The sequence below is a fragment of the Coregonus lavaretus genome (genome assembly GCF_964263955.1).
Source record: "Coregonus lavaretus genome assembly, contig: HAP1_SCAFFOLD_2257, whole genome shotgun sequence".
Taxonomy (NCBI): domain Eukaryota; kingdom Metazoa; phylum Chordata; class Actinopteri; order Salmoniformes; family Salmonidae; genus Coregonus; species Coregonus lavaretus.
Window position 1 is genome coordinate 64,200 of NW_028164720.1, and position 20,907 is coordinate 85,106.

A 20,907-nucleotide genomic window follows, 5' to 3' on the forward strand; every position below is an offset into this window, starting at 1 on the left:
AGAAAACATCATAAAAACATTTTAATAGCATCTGGAAGAAAAGGACATTTATGATTGACATACTGTTCATGTATAGTATTTCTTACCTTTTGATACCACTGATTTCCATACTGTCCTCTCATCATCCCCGATTAACTCCATCTCAATGTCAACCCCTGTGTTTCTCATAACCATCTTACAACAGCTTGGTGTGGTGTCTGCAGGTAACAGCTGAATCTTCTGTAGAAGGTCATATGGTGCAACGATTGAGACAACAGACAGAGAGAGAGAGAGAAAGAAATAGAATGGTATTCCAGTTATTCATATATAATATGACAGATTCATGTCCTCAGCTTGCTAAAACTGCACCTCTGGATAGAGGGAGGAGGAATGGGGATTCTTGACTGCAAACCAACTGTTCAGCTTTAAGGACCCGTTTGGACTTGACAGCAGAAATTCTGAATATCCTTGGGACACCTGATTCTTCTCCCGGTCCCGAACAGCCTACAAAATGAGCAGTGTAGTAGTCAGTCTGAACAATGTAGTCTAATAATTCACACAACATGCAGCTCACTGAGCAATCCTTTTTTGTCAACATCAAAAAAATGTGTACACTATTTTTTATTTATTTTACCAGGTAATTGACTGAGAAGAGAGTCTATTTTACAGCAACGACATCGGGAAGTGTTACAGGGGAAAGGGGATGAATGAGCCAATTGGAAGCTGGGGATGATTAGGTGGCCGTGATGGTATGAGGGCCAGATAGTGAATTTAGCCAGGACACCGGGGTTAATACCCCTACTCTTATGATAAGTGCCATGGGATCTTTAGTGTTCACAGAGAGTCAGGAAACCTGTTTAACGTCCCATGCGAAAGACAGCACCTTACACGGGGCAATGTCCCCTTCACTGCCCCGGGGCATTGGGTTCTCCTTCGAACAGAGAGAAGAGTGCCGTCTACTGGCTCTTCAAATGAATGAGACAGAAATAGATTTCTCACAGAGCTGCATGTTGTCTTTGTAATCTATAGATTTTCAACAAACTATCAGCTTTCCTTTAGTAAGTTTCAACATACTGTTGTCACTTCAATGATGGTGCCTCACCTCTTTCTGACTGGAGTTTCTGAGGAGCATGTACAGCCGTGAAATTACTGTTGCCTTTTTTACTGCCATATAGAGGACCACGTCACAGTGGACAGCTACGTTCCAAAAAAAGATATAGCTCAGTATAACAGCGATAGCTGAGAACTTGGGATGGAGAATCTTAGCATGGAATCTGGTGACCTCATGCACTTCCTCAACAGACACTCCATGTTCCTCTACATGAAGAATCTTCATCTCATTCCTCAGGGAAGGGTTGGTCCCTGAACAACACAATAAAAAGGAGACAGAAAGACAAATATTGGATTATTCATCCAACTAAAACACAAAGAATATGCAGTATCAGATCACAGTAAACTCAAACTCTCAGAATATTCATTCATTCATTCAGGAAGTGAAACTCCGTTACATGGAAATGTCTTTCTGAATACTATGTCTATATGGTTTTACCTAAACAGACAAAGTGTGGCAGATGAACTTCCTCCAGTTCACCTAACTCCATAGTGATGTCCAGCAATGGACCACTTTGTCCGTACTGCATGTCTTTCAGAAGTTGACTGTAGGGTTCCCAGTTCCTCAAGTGATACTTCAGAATGACATCTCTGTCACACACCCAGCGGAGCCCAGACACTGTGCACTCATAACGCCCTTTGGGTGTCCTGTGCCTGAGGGCAACAACAAGATATGGTAGAGAGGGTCAATCGTCAAATGGAGAGGTTGGATTAGAAGCCTATTCCCAACGGTAATGGGGAAATACACTAGCAAGTGGAATGAAATGTTAAAAGTAGTTATTTTACCTGAACATTGTCACTCCCTGGACAGTGGAAGTCAAGGGTTCAATCGGAAGCCAGTGTGTGGAGTCCTGAACAAGGACAAGCATGTCAGTTATACATATGGGGCCAGTTTCCTGGACACAGATTGAGTCTAGTGCTGGACTTAAAGCATGATCAATGGAAGTTTCAATAGAAAGTTCTTTAAGGTCCAAGACTAGGCTTAATCTGTGTCTCGGAAACTGGCTCATTAAATGAACAAAGTAATTTATCTAATGTATTTATTCAATGTTACATGGAATGCTGGTGATTGATCCAATTAAACTGTCTAATGACAAAATATGACAGAAGTTAAAATCCTGCATTCCTACAAGCAGAACACAGGACTGTCTATATCCCAGTATGAATGGTTGGTCAGTACACACCTGGCTTTCAGACTGTGTTTATATTACTAAAGCAGAACACAGGACTGTCTATATCCCAGTATGAATGGTTGGTCAGTACACACCTGGCTTTCAGACTGTGTTTATATTACTAAAGCAGAACACAGGACTGTCTATATTCCAGTATGAATGGTTGGTCAGTACACACCTGGCTTTCAGACTGTGCCTGACTCCTGAAGGTATTTAAAAGTGAGAATTGACATTATGACTTACCTCAACATGGTCACAAGTCTTACAGCTCTGAGGAATCCCTGAAGTCAAAAGTAGTTGTTATTTAAAACGGACAATCTCATGTAATAATTAATTAATAAATATTAAAACAGAATTGTAATAAAAATGAATGTAAGTGAGCAACAGTCTCAGAATGTACACTCATTATCATACCATAATCTGACATTAGTGTTATATTAATGAATGTTTGTGGAAGCAGGAAACAACATGGTTCTGGTCCATGTTTTGTAGATGTTGGGGGCCTGATTTCTGGTAGATCCCAGGATGAGAGCTTAAAGGTAGAGTCAGCTAAATGATGTTGTACGAGCAGCACCGCAGATATTGTGATGAGCAAGATGCCTGACTTCTCTCTCACACAGTATCTGCCCATGTGCACGGGTTCTCTTCACTCTCTTACAGCGTGGTAGCCACAGGACCAAAACAGAGGAGTTTAGCATCGCGCTCCAACACTCTTAGTTGTTGTAGAAGTTTACCCACTATGATGTTTACTTTGTGCATCTACATCATATTGCTGACTCTACCTTTAAGTTTGTTTTGACCAAATAGATCATGATTGTGTTCCTTGCCTGGGACTCAAGAACGCTTTAATCGTATTTTGATTTTAAAACAATTATCAGTTAACACTCACATATCTGGTCTCTGGTGTTCTCAGGTCCAGGCTTGATACAACACTCTCCACCATGGTCTCTGCTGTTGGGAAAGCAGATGGATAGACTGTGATTAAACTAAATACAACTTATAAAGGCTTTATATAGCATACATACAGTCTTCATAAGCAATACAAAGGGTGTATAAAGGGTGACAGAACAGCTCCCTATGTAGGGTGCATTGCCAAATGTGACATAACACTATGTCAACTTCCATGAAGTCAATACTGATGGTGACATTACAGGTGACATTGCTTATCTTGATGAAAGCCCCTAGAGACGTGAAGTCACCAGGTATCATTTTAACAGGTTCTGATGCCCTCTTGTGGTTAGAGTGAAACTGACACTACAGTGAGACATAGGAGAGGAAACATCTGTACATCCAACAGAACACATTAAAACACACCACTACTACTAATCTAACTGTCTGTAGGTCCAACAGAACACATTAAAACACACCACTACTACTAATCTAACTGTCTGTAGGTCCAACAGAACACATTAAAACACACCACTACTACTAAACACATTAAAACACACCACCACCACTAATCTAACTGTCTGTAGGTCCAACATAACACATTAAAACACACCACTACTACTAATCTAACTGTCTGTAGGTCCAACAGAACACATTAAAACACACCACTACTACTAATCTAACTGTCTGTAGGTCCAACAGAACACATTAAAACACACCACTACTACTAATCTAACTGTCTGTAGGTCCAACAGAACACATTAAAACACACCACCACTAATCTAACTGTCTGTAGGTCCAACAGAACACATTAAAACACACCACTACTACTAATCTAACTGTCTGTAGGTCCAACAGAACACATTAAAACACACCACTACTACTAATCTAACTGTCTGTAGGTCCAACAGAACACATTAAAACACACCACCACTACTAATCTAACTGTCTGTAGGTCCAACAGAACACATTAAAACACACCACTACTACTAATCTAACTGTCTGTAGGTCCAACAGAACACATTAAAACACACCACTACTACTAATCTAATTGTAGGAATGATTCCAGAGGAAAACACATGATAAAACATTGCTATGACTCACCTTTGAATGTGTTGGTCATCTATCTGACACAGGGTCACTGAGGAGGAAACCCCAAACCCAGGATAGAGGGGTTCAGTGAATGTGGTGTGTTCTGTGTAAAGGTGTGTCAGTGTACCAGAGGAGGACACACTATAGAAGGACAAAGTACCAGCTGGCCAGTCCAGATACACTCCAACTCTGTTAGAAACAGGACCAGGGGTGGATTTGACGACTCCAGCATGGTTAAAGTAATATCCACTGTCAGAGCAGAATAAACTCCAGGACTTCCTATTTTCTCCAATACAACTGTCATCCTCCACTCCCTTCCTCTTCATTCCTTTGTACGCTACACCAATGTCAGCCTCGCCACCATCCCTCTCCACCTCCCAGTAATAACGAGATCCAGATAAGCCTTCTCTGCAGAGAACTTGGGGATGATGGTCAAATCTGTCTGGATGGTCTTCATAATGCTGCTTCTCCTCCACCGGTGTCACCTTCCTGTTCCCCTCAGACAGTATCAGGTGTGGGTTTGCTGTATTTGGGTCCAGGGTGAGATGACAGGCATCTGTAGACAAAAGGAGAGTTTAATCAAACCACATCTCCATATAAAATGTTGTTTTGTAGGTAGAGAACAAGTATTGATTAGTTACTATGTTACTGTAGTTCTGAATATGTAGTTAATTAGGATTGAAGAGACTCACATTTCCTCAGCCCTGATTTCAGCCTGAACTCTCCACCATGATCCACACTGTAGGAGAAACAGGTTATTGACTGACAAAGACCTAATAAAGCAGTCAACATTTAAACCATATTGTTGTGTTCTGGTACACCATCCAAGTTCATTACTAGAGAAACACAGGTATTCTATCCTACCTACTGCATACAGAACAGAGTACAATTCATTACTAGAGAAATACAGGTATTCTACCCTACCTACTGCATACAGAACAGAGTACAATTCATTACTAGAGACATACAGGTATTCTATCCTACCTACTGCATACAGAACAGAGTACAATTCATTACTAGAGAAATACAGGTATTCTACCCTACCTACTGCATACAGAACAGAGTACAATTCATTACTAGAGACATTCACGTATACTTTCCTACATACTGCATACAGAACAGAGTACAATTCCAACAGGATATCAGAGATGCAGAAGAAGAGTATTCATGTGGTGATGATGTATGCTGTGTTGGAGTGCTAAGCCTGCTGGGTAAACGTCCCCTGTATTCTACCATCATGTCCTCATGTTACTGAACCTACTACATTACATAGGACACAACCACTGCTCACACTATTAGGACATCTATTCTGACTTACTTCAGCTTCATCAGTTTATCTGTGGGATCCACCAGAGCAGCTGAAAGCAGTCCCCCTGCAGAGTCTCCTGGGTGATTGTAGCTCAGGTCCAGCTCTTTCAGGTGGGAGGGGTTTGACCTCAGAGCTGAAGACAGAGCAGCACAGCCCTCCTCTGTGACCAGACAGCCACACAGCCTACAGAGAGACACAACAGCTGTCTAGGTTGGTGGACTGGTGTCAATCATCTTGTAGGACACCCATACATGACACAAACATTGTAAAGAAACATTAGATTTTTGTTTTACTAAGCTCAGTACCGACCTGACTGAAACAGCTGTACTTACCCCAGTGTGTGTAGTTTACAGTCTGGATCCTCCAGTCCAGCAGAGGGCAGTGTAACTCAGCTCAGTACCGACCTGACTGAAACAGCTGTACTTACCCCAGTGTGTGTAGTTTACAGTCTGGATCCTCCAGTCCAGCAGACAGCAGTGTAACTCCTGAGTCCTGCAGGTCATTGTCTCTCAGCTCCAGTTGTTTCAGTTGTGAGTTGGGTGAACTCAGGACTGAGGCCAGATCTGAACAGCAACCCTCTGTCAGACCACACTGACGTAGACTAGAGGGCAGAAGAGCACATGATTAACAAATGTCTGAAACATCCACATAATAACTCATACTGAAGAAAGTTAACTCACACTAGTGTCTGTATGTTGCAGAGTGGACTGGTTAGTCCAACACAGAGCAGCTCCACTCCTCTGTCTCCCAGGTCATTGTAGCTGAGGTCCAGTTCTCTCAGGGGGGAGTTTGGTGTCTGCAGAGCTGAAGCCAGAGTCTCACAGGATTCATATGTGAGTTTACAGCCAGCCAGTCTGGAGAGAGGAGATATAGTGATACACTGTTAAAAATGCAAAGCTTTAAGAATAATGAGATGCATTAAGATAATAACAGAAGGACACATGATTAACCAATGTTAAAAACATACTAACTCACTCAAGATATTTACCTTAGTTTTGTATATGTTATGTATGTTTCTGGATATGTCCCAAACATGTTAAAATAATGTTAAAAACATACACATACTAACTATACTGAACAGAAATATAAACCCAACATGTAAAGTGTTGGTCCCACGTTTCATGAGCTGAAATAAAAGATCCCAGATATGTTCCATATGCACAAAAGCTTATTTCTCTCAAATGTTGTGCATACATTTGTTTAGATCCCTGTTAGTGAGCATTTCTCCTTTGTTAAGATAATCCATTCACCTGACAGGTGTGGTATATCAAGAAGCTGATTAAACAGCATGATCATTACACAGGTGCACCTTGTGCTGGGGACAATAAAAGGCCACTCTGAAATGTGCAGTTTTGTCACACAACACAATGCCACAGATGTCTCAAGTTTTGAGGGAGCGTGCAATTGGCATGATGACTGCAGGAATGTCCACCAGAGCTGTTGCTAGATAAATAAATAATAATATGCCATTTAGCAGACGCTTTTATCCAAAGCGACTTACAGTCATGCGTGCATACATTTTTGTGTATGGGTGGTCCCGGGGATCGAACCCACTACCTTGGCGTTACAAGCGCCGTGCTCTACCAGCTGAGCTACAGAGGACCACATCGTTGGACTTATATATGTACCTCTCAAATAATCGCTTTGTGGTGTTTTTAGCCAATTCTTAATAGATAATTTTATGTTAATTTCTCTTCCATAAACCGCCTCCAACATCGTTTTAGAGAATTTGGCAGTACATCCTACCGGCCTCACAACTGCAGACCACATGTAAACACGCCAGCCCAGGACCTCCACATCCGGCTTCTTCACCTGCAGGATGGTCTGAGACAAGCCACCAGGACAGCTGATTTAACTGTGGGTTTTCACAACCGAATAATTTCTGCACTAACTGTCAGAAACCGTCTCAGGGATGCTCATCTGCGTACTCGTCATCCTCACCAGGGTCTTGACCTGACTGCAGTTCGGCGTCGTAACCAACATCTGTGGGCAAATGCTCACCTTCGATGGCCACTGGCACGCTGGAGACATGTGCTCTTCACGGATGAATCCCGGGTTTCAACTGTACCGGCAAGATGGCAGAAAGCATGTATGGCGTCGTGATGGCATTGTGTGGGCGAGCGGTTTGCTGATGTCAACGTTGTGAACAGAGTGCCCCATGGTGGCGGTGGGGTTATGGTATGGGCAGGCATAAGCTAAGGACAATGAACACAATCATATTTTATCGATGGCAATTTGAATGCACAGAGATACCGTGACGAGATCCTGAGGCCCATTGTCGTGCCATTCAACCGCCGCCATCACCTCATGTTTCAGCATGATAATGCACGGCCCTCTGTCGCAAGGATCTGTATACAATTCCTGGAAGCTGAAAATGTCCCAGTTCTTCCATGGACTGCATCCTCACCAGACATGCATGTTTGGGATGCTCTGGATCGACGTGTACGACAGCGTCTTCCAGTTCCCGGCAGTTTCCAGCAACTTCGCACAGCCATTGAAGAGGAGTGGGACAACATTCCACAGGCCACAATCAACAGCCTGATCAACTCTATGTGAAGGAGACGTGTCGCGCTGCATGAGGCAAATGGTGGTCACACCAGATACGGACTGGTTTTCTGACACACACCCATACTTATTTTTAAGGTATCTGTGACCAACAGATGCATATCTGAATTCCCATTTATGTGAAATCCATAGATTAGGACCTAATGAATTTATTTCAATTGACTGATTTCCTGATATGAACTGTAACTCAGTAAAACCTTTCAAATTGTTGCATGTTGCGTTTATATTTTTGTTCAGTATACAGTACATACAGAATATATAAACACTCACAGTGTCACGGTTCAGACAGACGACCAGAGGACCACAATTGCGTCACACCAGAAAGTTTATTAAACTTAAGGGAAAAGGGAAGTAGGGAGTGAATGAAGGCTCCAGGGGTAACAGGGATCCTGTCCAATGCGCTGGGTCTGTGCCCCCCCCAGTGGCAGCGATGCGTCCTATGAAGCCGGTGGTGGGTGGTCCAGAAGTCCTGGGGGGGGGAGACACAGACACAACAGGGCGGAATGAAACCAGGCAGCAGTACAGTTCAAGGGAAATCCAAAATACGTAGTAGCAAGGCAGAAGGCTGGTCAGAGTTACCGGGATTGAAGAGTAGTCAGGAGTCGTAATGGCAGAAGCAGGTCTGGATCTCCTGAGGCAGAAGAGTATCCAAAAAACAGGCAGGTCCGGGGTCACAAAACCAGGGTGAGCCAGAAGCGCGAGCAAACAGGTTCCGGGTGTGAGCTTTGCAGACGATCTGACACCGGAGAGCTGAAAGACAGGGCCTTAAATACTGGGAGAGGTAGTGGGTAATGCAGCGCAGCTGGCAGAGTAATTAGAGCAGAGCAGAGCAGGGACAGGTGGAGCTAGTTAGGCTGAGTAGAGAGAGTGGTGAGCAGAGTGGAAGAAAATTAAGGTGGTAACCCGGTGGAGTGAGAGGCCCATGACAGAACCCCCCCCCCAAGGGACGGCCCCAGAAGTCCCAAGAGCAACACCACGCCGGGCGGGAGGAGGGGAGCCGGAGGAGGGCTAGAACTCCTCCGAACGGTCCGAGTGAACGTCCTCATCCTCGGAGGAAGCCGGAGGGCCGTGGTCGGGAGATGGGACAGGTCCCGAGACAGGATCAGGCACAGGACAGGAAGCCGAGCGGGCCGGACGGTTAGGGACCCCTCTGGGGCGGCCCCTACGGATTGCAGGTTGATCAGGATGCCGTTGGTGGAAAGCGGTGATGAGAGTCCTATCCACAATCCGACTAGCTGGCACCCAGGTCCTTTCCTCAGGTCCATAGCCCTCCCAGTCAATGAGGTACTGGAGACCCCTACCCCTCCGTCTGGACCGAAGCAGGCGGCGGACGGTGTAAACCAGACCACCATCGACGAGCCGTGGAGGAGGAGGACCAGGCGCAGCAGGGACCAGCGGACTCTCATGGATGGGCTTAATCTTAGACACATGGAAAGTGGGGTGCACCCTCAGGGAATTAGGCAGTTGGAGCCGGACAGCAGTTGGGCTAATCACTCTTATGATAGGGAATGGGCCAATGAACCGAGGTGCCAGCTTCTGCGACTCCACCCTGAGTGGCAGGTTCTTCGATGACAACCACACCCTTTGACCAACATGGTAGGTGGGAGCAGGAATTCTCCGACGGTTGGCCCCGGTAGTGTAGCTGGCAACGGATCTGAGGAGTGTGGCTCGGGCTTGTGACCAGGTGCGGCGACATCGACGGGCAAAAGCAAGTGCAGATGGGCAAGTAACCTCCTCTTCTGGCTGGCAAATAGAGGAGGCTGGTATCCATAAACACATTGGAAAGGGGACATACCGATGGCAGAGCAGGTCAGAGAATTGTGTGCGTACTCCACCCATGTCAATTGCTGCGACCAGGAGTGGGGGTTGCGTGAAGTCATGCATCGCAGTGCCTTCTCGAGCTCCTGATTAGCCCGCTCTGACTGCCCATTGGATTGGGGATGGAATCCGGAAGTCAGACTGACTGTGGCTCCCAGCAGGTGACAGAACTCCTTCCAAAAAGCGGAGGAGAATTGTGGACCACGGTCAGAAACTACATCCTTTGGCAGTCCGTGGATCCGGAAGACGTGTTCCAGGACCACCTGGGCGGTCTCCTTGGCGGTTGGGAGCTTGGGGAGGGGAATGAAGTGTGCCATCTTGCTGAAACGGTCAACGATGGTGAGAATGACGGTCATGCCACTTGAAGGGGGCAGCCCCGTGACAAAGTCAAGGGCGATGTGAGACCAGGGACGTCTGGGCACAGGCAGGGGCTGCAGCAATCCGGCTGGGGGCTGGCAGGACGACTTGTGTTGGTTGCAGATGGGGCAGGCTTGGACGAATTCCCGTACATCCTTCCTCAGAGAGGGCCACCAGAACCTCTGGGCGAGCAGGTTGTAAGTGCGGGTGGAGCCAGGGTGACAAGCTAGGCGGGAGTCATGTCCCCACTGAACGACCTGGGACCTCAGGTCTTCGGGGACAAAAAGGCGGTCAGCTGGGCAAGTGCTGGGACCTGGCTGGTTACGGAGAGCCTCCAGCACCTGTTCCTCAACAGCCCAGGTCAGAGCTGCAACGATGCAGGGACTTGGCAGAATCGACACAGGGTCCTTGGAGGGGGTGTCATCCTTCTGGAATTGACGGGAGAGGGCGTCTGGCTTGGTGTTGCGTGATCCAGGCCGGTATGACAGAGTGAAATTAAACCTGGTGAAGAACAGGGCCCAGCGGGACTGCCTGGAGTTCAACCGTTTGGCCGTGCGGATGTACTCCAAGTTCTTATGATCGGTCCAAACGAGAAATGGAATGGTGGACCCCTCCAGCCAGTGACGCCACTCCTCCAAGGCAAGCTTCACAGCCAGCAGCTCACGGTTCCCTATGTCGTAATTGCACTCAGAGGGGGACAACCGACGTGAGAAAAAGGCACAGGGATGGAGCTTCCTATCCTCCGCAGCCCACTGAGAAATCACAGCACCAACTCCCACATCCGAGGCGTCCACCTCCACAATGAATTGCCGGTCCACATCAGGCATCTGGAGGATGGGAGCGGAGGTGAACCTCACCTTGAGGGTACTGAAGGCTTTGTCGGCTGCTGGGGTCCAGGTGAAGGGTTGCTTGGTGCTGGTTAGAGCAGTGAGAGGGGCAGCAACGGTACTGTAGTTCCGGATAAACTTCCTATAGAAGTTAGCAAACCCCAGAAACTGTTGCAGCTTCTTTCTGTTCTCCGGAACTGGCCATGAAGTGACTGCTGATACTTTGGCAGGATCCATTTGGATACTTCCCTCTGCCACTATGTACCCCAGGAAGGCCACTGTCTTGACGTGAAACTCACATTTCTCTGCCTTGGCGTAGAGGGAATTCTCCAGAAGACGATGAAGGACTTGCTGGACATGGCGGGTGTGTTCAGACAGGTTTCTGGAGTAGATTAAGATGTCATCCAGGTAAACGAAGACAAACTTGTTTAACATGTCCCGCAGTACATCATTCACTAGAGCCTGGAACACAGCAGGAGCATTGGTGAGGCCAAAAGGCATAACCAGATACTCGTAGTGGCCTGTTGGTGTATTGAATGCGGTTTTCCATTCATCTCCCTCCCGGATCCGCACTAGGTGGTAAGCGTTTCTGAGATCCAACTTGGTAAAAATAGTGGCTCCCTGGAGCAACTCAAAAGCAGAGGTGAGCAGAGGCAGAGGGTAACGGTTCTTCACAGTGATGTCGTTGAGTCCCCTGTAGTCGATGCAGGGGCGAAGAGATCCGTCCTTCTTCCCCACAAAGAAGAAGCCAGCACCAGCAGGAGATGAAGATGAACGGATTAATCCTGCGGACAGAGAGCCATTGATGTAGTCCTCCATGGACTTTCTTTCAGGAGCAGACAACGAATAAAGACGACCCTTTGGAGGAGCTGTTCCAGGGAGGAGGTCGATGGCACAGTCGTACGGTCGGTGAGGGGGCAGAGATGTGGCTCTTGCTTTGTTAAACACCTCTCTGAGACCATGGTAGCATTCTGGGACATTGGAGAGGTCAGGAGCGGAGTTAGTAGGTACTGGCCGAGGGGGTAGTGCGGCAGCAAGCAGGCAGGTTCGGTGGCAGTCCTCTCCCCACTCCCTGATCACCCCGGTCACCCAGTCGAGCTGAGGGTTGTGCCGGCGGAGCCATGGGTAACCCAGGATGAGGGGTTGGCCTGGAGAGGGGAGCAGGTGAAACTGGATAGTTTCTTGATGGTTTCCGGACAGACCCATCGAGACCGGGGCCGTGACATGAGTGACCGATCCGAGTAAGTGTCCGTCCAGTGCCCGGGCAGGAATAGGAGGTGTCAAACGGAGGTTCTCCAGTCCCAGTTGGCGTGCCAGCTTGATGTCCATTATGTTGGCTTCGGCGCCAGAATCCACCAGAGCAGCCAGGGTGTGAGTTGAGTCAGAGAGGCGGAGGTGAACTTGCAGCAGGGGTTTGCGGTCGGAGGACTGGATGGTCATTGAACTCAACCGGACTCCCCCTATGCCCGGTGAGCTTCGGCCCTTTAAAGGGCAGGTTACCACACGATGTCCATCACCTCCACAATAGAGGCAGAGGTTTGAGGTGAAGCGGCGCTGGCGCTCTGCAGGAGTGAGGGAGGCTCGCCCAATCTCCATAGGCTCAGACTGATCAAGCTGACCTGGGTGAGTGGCAGTAGATGACAGGAGCCCAGTCGGATCTCTCCGAATGCCGGTAGTAGGTGGACCTTGGCGCCCCCTCTCACGACGACGGGTCTGTATCCTTCTGTCGATCCTGACAGTCAGTGCGATGGCTTCATCAAGAGTGGAAGGCAGTTCATGGGAGACCAACTCGTCCTTGATATAGTCAGCCAAACTATGGAAGAACGCGTCCACCAACGATGGTGTGTTCCAAGAACTACGTCTAGCCAGGGTTCGGAAGTCGATGGAATGGTCTGCGACTGTACGTCTGCCTTGTCGAATACTGAACAGTTCACGAGACGCCTCTGCGGTGGGTGAATCCAGGTCAAACACCTTCAGCATCTCCTCAGCAAACAGGTCGAAGGTTGCACATGCGGGGGTTTGACGTTCGAACTCTGCTGTTCCCCAGAGTCGAGCTCGGCCCGTCAGGTGAGTGATGGCATACCCAACTTTAGCCCCCTCCGTGGCGAAGGTCCTTGGCTGCAAGGAGAACTGAAGTCGGCAGCTAGTCAGGAATGGCCGGACCTGGGTTGAATCGCCGTTGAACCGCTCGGGGTTTCCAATCTTGGGTTCCGGAGCAGCGGCTGCAATGACCGGGGCAGGTAACTCGGGGGCTGGGCTGGTGGGCAGACTGGCTGGGGTAAGGTTGGTGAGGAGTTGAATGATCATGGCGAGTTGTTGTTGCTGCTGCTGGAACTGCTGCTCATGCTCATCGGTTTCCATGTCGGGGAAAGTGTGCGCTGAGTCCATAATGGTCAGATCGTACTGTCACGGTTCAGACAGACGACCAGAGGACCACAATTGCGTCACACCAGAAAGTTTATTAAACTTAAGGGAAAAGGGAAGTAGGGAGTGAATGAAGGCTCCAGGGGTAACAGGGATCCTGTCCAATGCGCTGGGTCTGTGCCCCCCCCAGTGGCAGCGATGCGTCCTATGAAGCCGGTGGTGGGTGGTCCAGAAGTCCTGGGGGGGGGAGACACAGACACAACAGGGCGGAATGAAACCAGGCAGCAGTACAGTTCAAGGGAAATCCAAAATACGTAGTAGCAAGGCAGAAGGCTGGTCAGAGTTACCGGGATTGAAGAGTAGTCAGGAGTCGTAATGGCAGAAGCAGGTCTGGATCTCCTGAGGCAGAAGAGTATCCAAAAAACAGGCAGGTCCGGGGTCACAAAACCAGGGTGAGCCAGAAGCGCGAGCAAACAGGTTCCGGGTGTGAGCTTTGCAGACGATCTGACACCGGAGAGCTGAAAGACAGGGCCTTAAATACTGGGAGAGGTAGTGGGTAATGCAGCGCAGCTGGCAGAGTAATTAGAGCAGAGCAGAGCAGGGACAGGTGGAGCTAGTTAGGCTGAGTAGAGAGAGTGGTGAGCAGAGTGGAAGAAAATTAAGGTGGTAACCCGGTGGAGTGAGAGGCCCATGACACACAGTGGATAATGAAGATAGTTAACTCACAGTAGTGTCTGTATGTTGCAGAGTGGACAGGTTAGTCCAACACAGAGCAGCTCCACTCCTCTGTCTCCCAGGTCATTGTAGCTGAGGTCCAGTTCTCTCAGGGGGGAGTTTGGTGTCTGCAGAGCTGAAGCCAGAGTCTCACAGGATTCATATGTGAGTTTACAGTGATCCAGTCTGGAGAGAGGAGATATAGTGATACACTGTTAAATATGCAAAGCTTTAAGAATAATGAGATGCATTAATACAATAACAGAAGGACACATGATTAACCAATGTTAAAAACATACTAACTCACTCAAGATATTTACCTTAGTTTTATATATGCTATGTATGTTTCTGGATATGTCCCAAAAATGTAAAAATAATATTAAAAACATACACATACTAACTATACTGAACAGAAATATAAACCTAACATGTAAAGTGTTGGTTCCACGTTTCATGAGCTGAAATAAAAGATCCCAGATATGTTCCATACGCACAAAAGCTTATTTCTCTCAAATTTTGTGCATACATTTGTTTAGATCCCTGTTAGTGAGCATTTCTCTTTTGTTAAGATAATCCATTCACCTGACAGGTGTGGTATATCAAGAAGGTGATTAAACAGCATGATCATTACACAGGTGCACCTTGTGCTGGGGACGATAAAAGGCCACTCTGAAATGTGCAGTTTTGTCACACAACACAATGCCAAAGATGTGTCAAGTTTTGAGGGAGCGTGAAATTGGCATGATGACATTAGGAATGTCCACCAGAGCTATTGCCAGATAATTGAATGTTAATTTCTCTACCATAAACCGCCTCCAACATCGTTTTAGAGAATTTGGCAGTACATCCAACCGGCCTCACAACCGCAGACCATGTGTAACCACGCCAGTCCAGGACCTCCACATCCGGCTTCTTCACCTGCAGGATGGTCTGAGACAAGCCACCAGGACAGCTGATTTAACTGTGGGTTTTAGCAACCGAATAATTTCTGCACAAATAGTCAGAAACCTTCTCAGGGAAGCTCATCTGCGTGCTCGTCATCCTCACCAGGGTCTTGACCTGACTGCAGTTCGGCGTCGTAACCGCCTTCAGTGGGCAAATGCTCACCTTCGATGGCCACTGGCACACAGGAGAAGTGTGCTCTTCACGGATGAATCCCGGGTTTCAACTGTACCGGGAAGATGGCAGAAAGCATGTATGGCGTCGTGATGGCATTGTGTGGGCGAGCGGATTGCTGATGTCAACGTTGTGAACAGAGTGCCCCATGGTGGCGGTGGGGTTATGGTATGGGCCAGCATAAGCTACGGACAATGAACACGATCGCATTTTATCGATGGCAATTTGAATGCACAGAGATACCGTGATGAGATCCTGAGGCCCATTGTCGTGCCATTCAACCGCCGCCATCACCTCATGTTTCAGCATGATAATGCACGGCCCCGTGTCACACCCATACTTTTTTTTAAAGGTATCTGTGACCAACAGATGCATATCTGAATTCCCATTTATGTGAAATCCATAGATTAGGGTTCTAATGAATTTATTTCAATTGACTGATTTCCTCATATGAACTGTAACTCAGTAAAACCTTTCAAATTGTTGCATGTTGCGTTTATATTCTTGTTCAGTATACAGTACATACATAATATATAAACACTCACAGTGGATACTGAAGATAGTTAACTCACACAAGTGTCTGTATGTTGCAGAGTGGACTGGTTAGTCCAACACAGAGCAGCTCCACTCCTCTATCTCCCAGGTCATTGTAGCTGAGGTCCAGTTCTCTCAGGGGGGAGTTTGGTGTCTGCAGAGCTGAGGCCAGAGTCTCACAGGATTTATATGTGAGTTCACAGTGATCCAGTCTGGAGAGAGGAGATCATCTGTTAGATATACAAATCCTTCAGAATAATGATACTGTATACATCAACTCAATAACAGAACTTACAGTGCTCTCTTGCAGGTTTTCACTACCGGCAGCAACCTCTGATAACCTTCCTCTGATGTGGTGTATGTCTTCAGGTCAAACTCCTCCAGCACCTCCTCTGACATCAGTAACAGGTAGGCCAGGGCTGAACATTGGTGAGGTTCTAGCTCTGTTTCTGAAAGAGTTCCTGATCGCAGGGAGGTTTGCATGTCTTCAACTAGAGAGTTGGCACCAAGTTCATTCAGACAGTGGAACAAGTTGATGATCCTTTCTGGTGAGGATTCCCTTTCGATCTTGTCTGAAAGGTACCTGACTGTTCTCTCAACTGTTTCCTCATTGCTCTGTGTTGTACTTCCTGTCTGTGTCAGAAGGCCTCGTAACAGATTCTGATTGGACTCCAGTGAGAGACCCAGAAGGAAGCGGAGGAACAGGTCCAGGTGTCCATTCTCACTCTTCAAGGCCTGGTCCACTGCTCTCCTGTGTAAGTCAAACAACAGGTCTGACTTCATGTGTCTGTACTGTTGTGTGATGACATTTTGGAGTAGGGTTGGAGTGGCTGCTTCATCATAGTCATCTTCAGAGGAATCATCATCACCATCACTAGTGTCTCTGTACTGCTGTGTGATGACATTTTGGAGTAGGGTTGGAGTGGCAGCGACTGCTTCGCGGGGGAAAACATTTTCCTTCTTGTCCAGACATGATTCTAAAGCATGCACTGCTGCTAGAAACTCCTGCATGCTCAGATGCACAAAGCTGTAGACCTTCTCTTGGTTCAGCCCAGATTCTTCTTTAAAGATCTCTGTACACAATGCTGAGTACTCTGATGCCTCTGTGACATCAAGGCCACACTCTCTCAGGTCCTCCTCATAGAAGATCAGGTTGCCCTTCTGCAGCTGTTGGAAAGCCAGCTCTGCCAGTTTCAGGATCATCTCTTTGTCTGACTGAGACAGTTCCTTTGGGTTTGTCTCTGTGGCTTTGTTGTACTTCTTGTTCTTCACAATGATTTGGATGAGCGTGAAGTGTGTGAACATCTGGGTCAGAGTTTTGGGGACTTCATCCTTCTCTGCCTCTTTCAGCATCATCTCAAGGACAGTGGCTGATATCCAACAGAAGACTGGCATGTGGCACATGATGTGGAGGCTCCTTGATGTCTTCATGTGTTTGATGATTTCATTGGCCAGATTCTGATCTGTGATTTTCTTCCTGAAGTACTCCTCCTTCTGTGGATCATTGAACCCTCGTACCTCTGTCACCTGGTCAACACACTCAGGAGGGATCTGATTGGCTGCTGCAGGCCGTGAGGTTATCCAGAGGAGAGCAGAGGGAAGCAGATTCCCCTTGATGAGGTTTGTCAGCAGCACGTCCACCGAGGTTGGCTTCGTGACATCACAGCACTTCTCATTGTTTTTGAAGTCTAGAGGAAGTCGACACTCATCTAGACCATCAAAAATGAAAACAGTTTTGGTTTCACCATCTTCAATGTTGTCAATCTCTTTCAGCTCTGAGAAGTAGTGGGAAAGAAGTTGCATCAGACTGTATTGGTCCTTTTTCAGGTTCAGATCACGGAAAGGAAGAGGAAACATGAAATGAACGTCCTGATTTGCTTTTCCCTCTGCCCAGTCAAGGATGACCTTCTGCACAGAGACTGTTTTTCCAATGCCAGCGATTCCTTTTGTCAGCACAGTTCTGATTGGTTTGTCTTGTCCAGGTAAAGGCTTGAAGATGTCGTTGCATTTGATTGGTGTCTCTTGTGTGGTTTGTTTCTTGGATGCCATCTCTATCTGTCTCACCTCATGTTCATTATTGACCCCTCCACTTCCACCCTCTGTGATGTAGAGCTCTGTGTAGACGTCCTTTAACAGACTTTGGTTTCCATGGTGTCCAATTCCTTCAGATATGTGTTGATATTTGTGTTTCAGTTTAGCCTTAATGTCTTGTTGGACTGTCAGAAGAGTTTGACCTGTAGAAAACAATGAGAGTTGGGACTCATAAGTTTGTGTGTGTGTGTGTGTGTGTGTGTGTGTGTGTGTGTGTGTGTGTGTGTATGTGTGTGTGTGTGTGTGTGTGTGTGTGTTTTAGAAGGGCCTTTGTCCCCTTCTTTGTAATATTGTATGAAACACAGTCTTACTTCTTCTGTCCAGAAGGTTGTGTGTGATCTTTAATGCATCCTCACTGTCCAAACTCTCCACTTCCTTATTGTCATCTGGTAATGGTTCCTGGCTGAAAGCAGGTGGCTGATCACTCTTCATTGATAGCAGGCTGGGGGCAGGTGACTCTGCTCTGGGCTTCTGGACACTGAACAAAACAGGGAGGCAGATCACCTCATCAATATCTCATCAGTACCTCATCTACATCATTTCAACAAGTGTATAGCTGAACTCATAGAAGTCCTAATGTTTCTTTATAAAGCTACAGTCTGCAATTGGTAAATCGGTTTTTGGCCTTTTAAATGAATGATATAGGCCTACATTTGATGTAATTTGTGAACAATTTTCTCTTCATTAGTTTGATATTTTTAAGAGAACTGTATATTTTACAATTAATCTCTTACCTCTTAGAACTGGTGTCTTGAGTCATTTTAGAGGCAGTGGCCCCCTCCTCTCTCTCCCCAGAGAGACTCATTTTAGAGGCAGTGGTCCCATCCTCTCTCTCCCCAGAGATACTCATTTTAGAGGCAGTGGTCCCCTCCTCTCTCTCCCCAGAGAGACTCCTTTTAGCGGCAGTGGTCCCATCCTCTCTCTCCCCAGAGATAATAATTTTCGAGTCACAGCTCACTTAGCTACACTAAGAAATAACAGAACAGTCAATATTTCCGAACATTAAAAATGACAACACTTTTACTGTCTGTGGTCAAAGTTCAAACAGAGACTTCATGTTGCATTTAAACATGCACAGTCCAATGTGTTATTAATTTGATTTGGATCCCGATTAGCTGACTCCATAACAACAGCTAGTCTACCTGGTTGGATCCCCATTAGCTGACTCCATAACAACAGCTAGTCTACCTGGTTGGATCCCCATTAGCTGACTCCATAACAACAGCTAGTCTACCTGGTTGGATCCCCATTAGCTGACTCCATAACAACAGCTAGTCTACCTGGTTGGATCCCCATTAGCTGACTCCATAACAACAGCTAGTCTACCTGGTTGGATCCCCATTAGCTGACTCCATAACAACAGCTAGTCTACCTGGTTGGATCCCCATTAGCTGACTCCATAACAACAGCTAGTCTACCTGGTTGGATCCCCATTAGCTGACTCCATAACAACAGCTAGTCTACCTGGTTGGATCCCCATTAGCTGACTCCATAACAACAGCTAGTCTACCTGGTTGGATCCCCATTAACTGACTCCATAACAACAGCTAGTCTACCTGGTTGGATCCCCATTAGCTGACTCCATAACAACAGCTAGTCTACCTGGTTGGATCCCCATTAGCTGACTCCATAACAACAGCTAGTCTACCGGGTTGGATCCCCATTAACTGACTCCATAACACCTGGGGTCCAAACACAACTAAAAGACATTACAGACATCGACTTTCCAGTTGACATTGAAAGACGGTAGAAGACATTATAAACATTTACCAAGTAGACATTACAGACAGTTAAAATAGCTGACAGGTATTTCTTCCTAACCCTTTAAGAGAATACAGGCTACACACCACTGTTTCTTGTTCTGGTTTAGTAGTAGCCTACAAGGTGACATGCATGGGTTTGTTTTGGGCAATTCTACGGTAACGGAATTACACTGAGACTCAGATTTATCCCTTTAAAACGTATCCCAAACAAAAAGCATTTATTTTCTAAGTTTAGCTTTAGTTTTACTATACAACAACTGTATATGCACAAGGACTCGTTCAAACAATTTACACAGAAACTGGAAGAACTGCAGATGCAAAGTTTGGTAACAGAGTTACAGTAAATTCTCCCTCAGTTTTATATGCGACCACGTTTTCTAAAAACAAAAGATTTCTTCAGTAAAAAATGGGGTGTCAGCTATGACATGACACCTTGAGTTTGAAAAATATATATTTTGGTTAATGAACTACAGTAAGTGAAATGGATTTACACCCGGTAACAGAATTACGGTAAAGGAATTTCATCATGGGTCCCTGATCTGTACTACACAGAAACGCATAATGATGATATGAATGTAATTCTCTTCATGGTGATGTATCCTAACTAGGTACACAAAGGTAGAAATAACCACAATCATCCTGTTGCATATATGGCTATTATTCTACCCCCAAACAAGGCCGAATTTGGTTGGTCCGGACCAGACCAAATCTAACCGAATCATAGACGTCTACGCATCGCGAAAAAGAATTGTCAAAATACAATCATTATCATTGATACACACTTTTTTTTAAAACTTGTTTAGGTCATTGAAGTTCAGACTGGAGTATTTTATTCATAAAAAAATTAATTATATATTTATATATATATATTTTTTTTACTCAGACACCCGTGACCCATTCAAAACCATTTGGTTGCGACCCGCCAGTTGAGAATGGATGCAGTAGAGTACAGATCAGTACACATTATACTGTCCTCTAGTGTACTGAGCTCTAATCTACTGTACTATACTGATATGTAGCGTGCTGTCCAAACTCGTGAAACATAGACGAGAGAGAGAGAGGGTACATCTAGAGGGGGGGGTAACATTACCTGGAGAGAGAAGAGAGAGGCAAGAGAGAGAGAGGAGGGGTAACATTACCTGGAGAGAGAAGAGAGAGGCAAAGAGAGAGAGAGGGAGGGGTAACATTACCTGGAGAGAGAAGAGAGA

General features: G+C 46.4%; 2 protein-coding genes across 2 annotated transcripts; both read right to left on the reverse strand.

Moving 5' to 3' along the window:
- Positions 1–66: 66 nt before the first annotated feature.
- LOC311116719 (NACHT, LRR and PYD domains-containing protein 1 homolog) lies at positions 67–3,303 on the reverse strand (the record flags this gene model as incomplete). The annotated part of the gene is made up of 7 exons (XM_084191763.1): positions 3,151–3,303; positions 2,505–2,542; positions 1,876–1,940; positions 1,529–1,743; positions 1,082–1,341; positions 349–483; positions 67–219 (listed from the first exon to the last, which is right to left on the reverse strand). The coding sequence occupies exons 3-7, from the start codon at positions 1,881–1,883 to the stop codon at positions 67–69; spliced, it is 771 nt and encodes a 256-aa protein (XP_084047889.1). The 5' UTR covers positions 1,884–1,940; positions 2,505–2,542; positions 3,151–3,303.
- A 946-nt stretch (positions 3,304–4,249) lies between these two features.
- LOC311116720 (protein NLRC3-like) lies at positions 4,250–18,786 on the reverse strand (the record flags this gene model as incomplete). Its single annotated transcript, XM_084191764.1, has 9 exons — positions 4,250–4,797; positions 4,934–4,980; positions 5,560–5,733; positions 5,978–6,151; positions 6,231–6,404; positions 15,884–16,057; positions 16,141–18,079; positions 18,248–18,414; positions 18,671–18,786. 9 exons carry the CDS (start codon positions 18,784–18,786, stop codon positions 4,250–4,252), a joined length of 3,513 nt encoding a protein of 1,170 aa, XP_084047890.1.
- Positions 18,787–20,907: the final 2,121 nt, after the last annotated feature.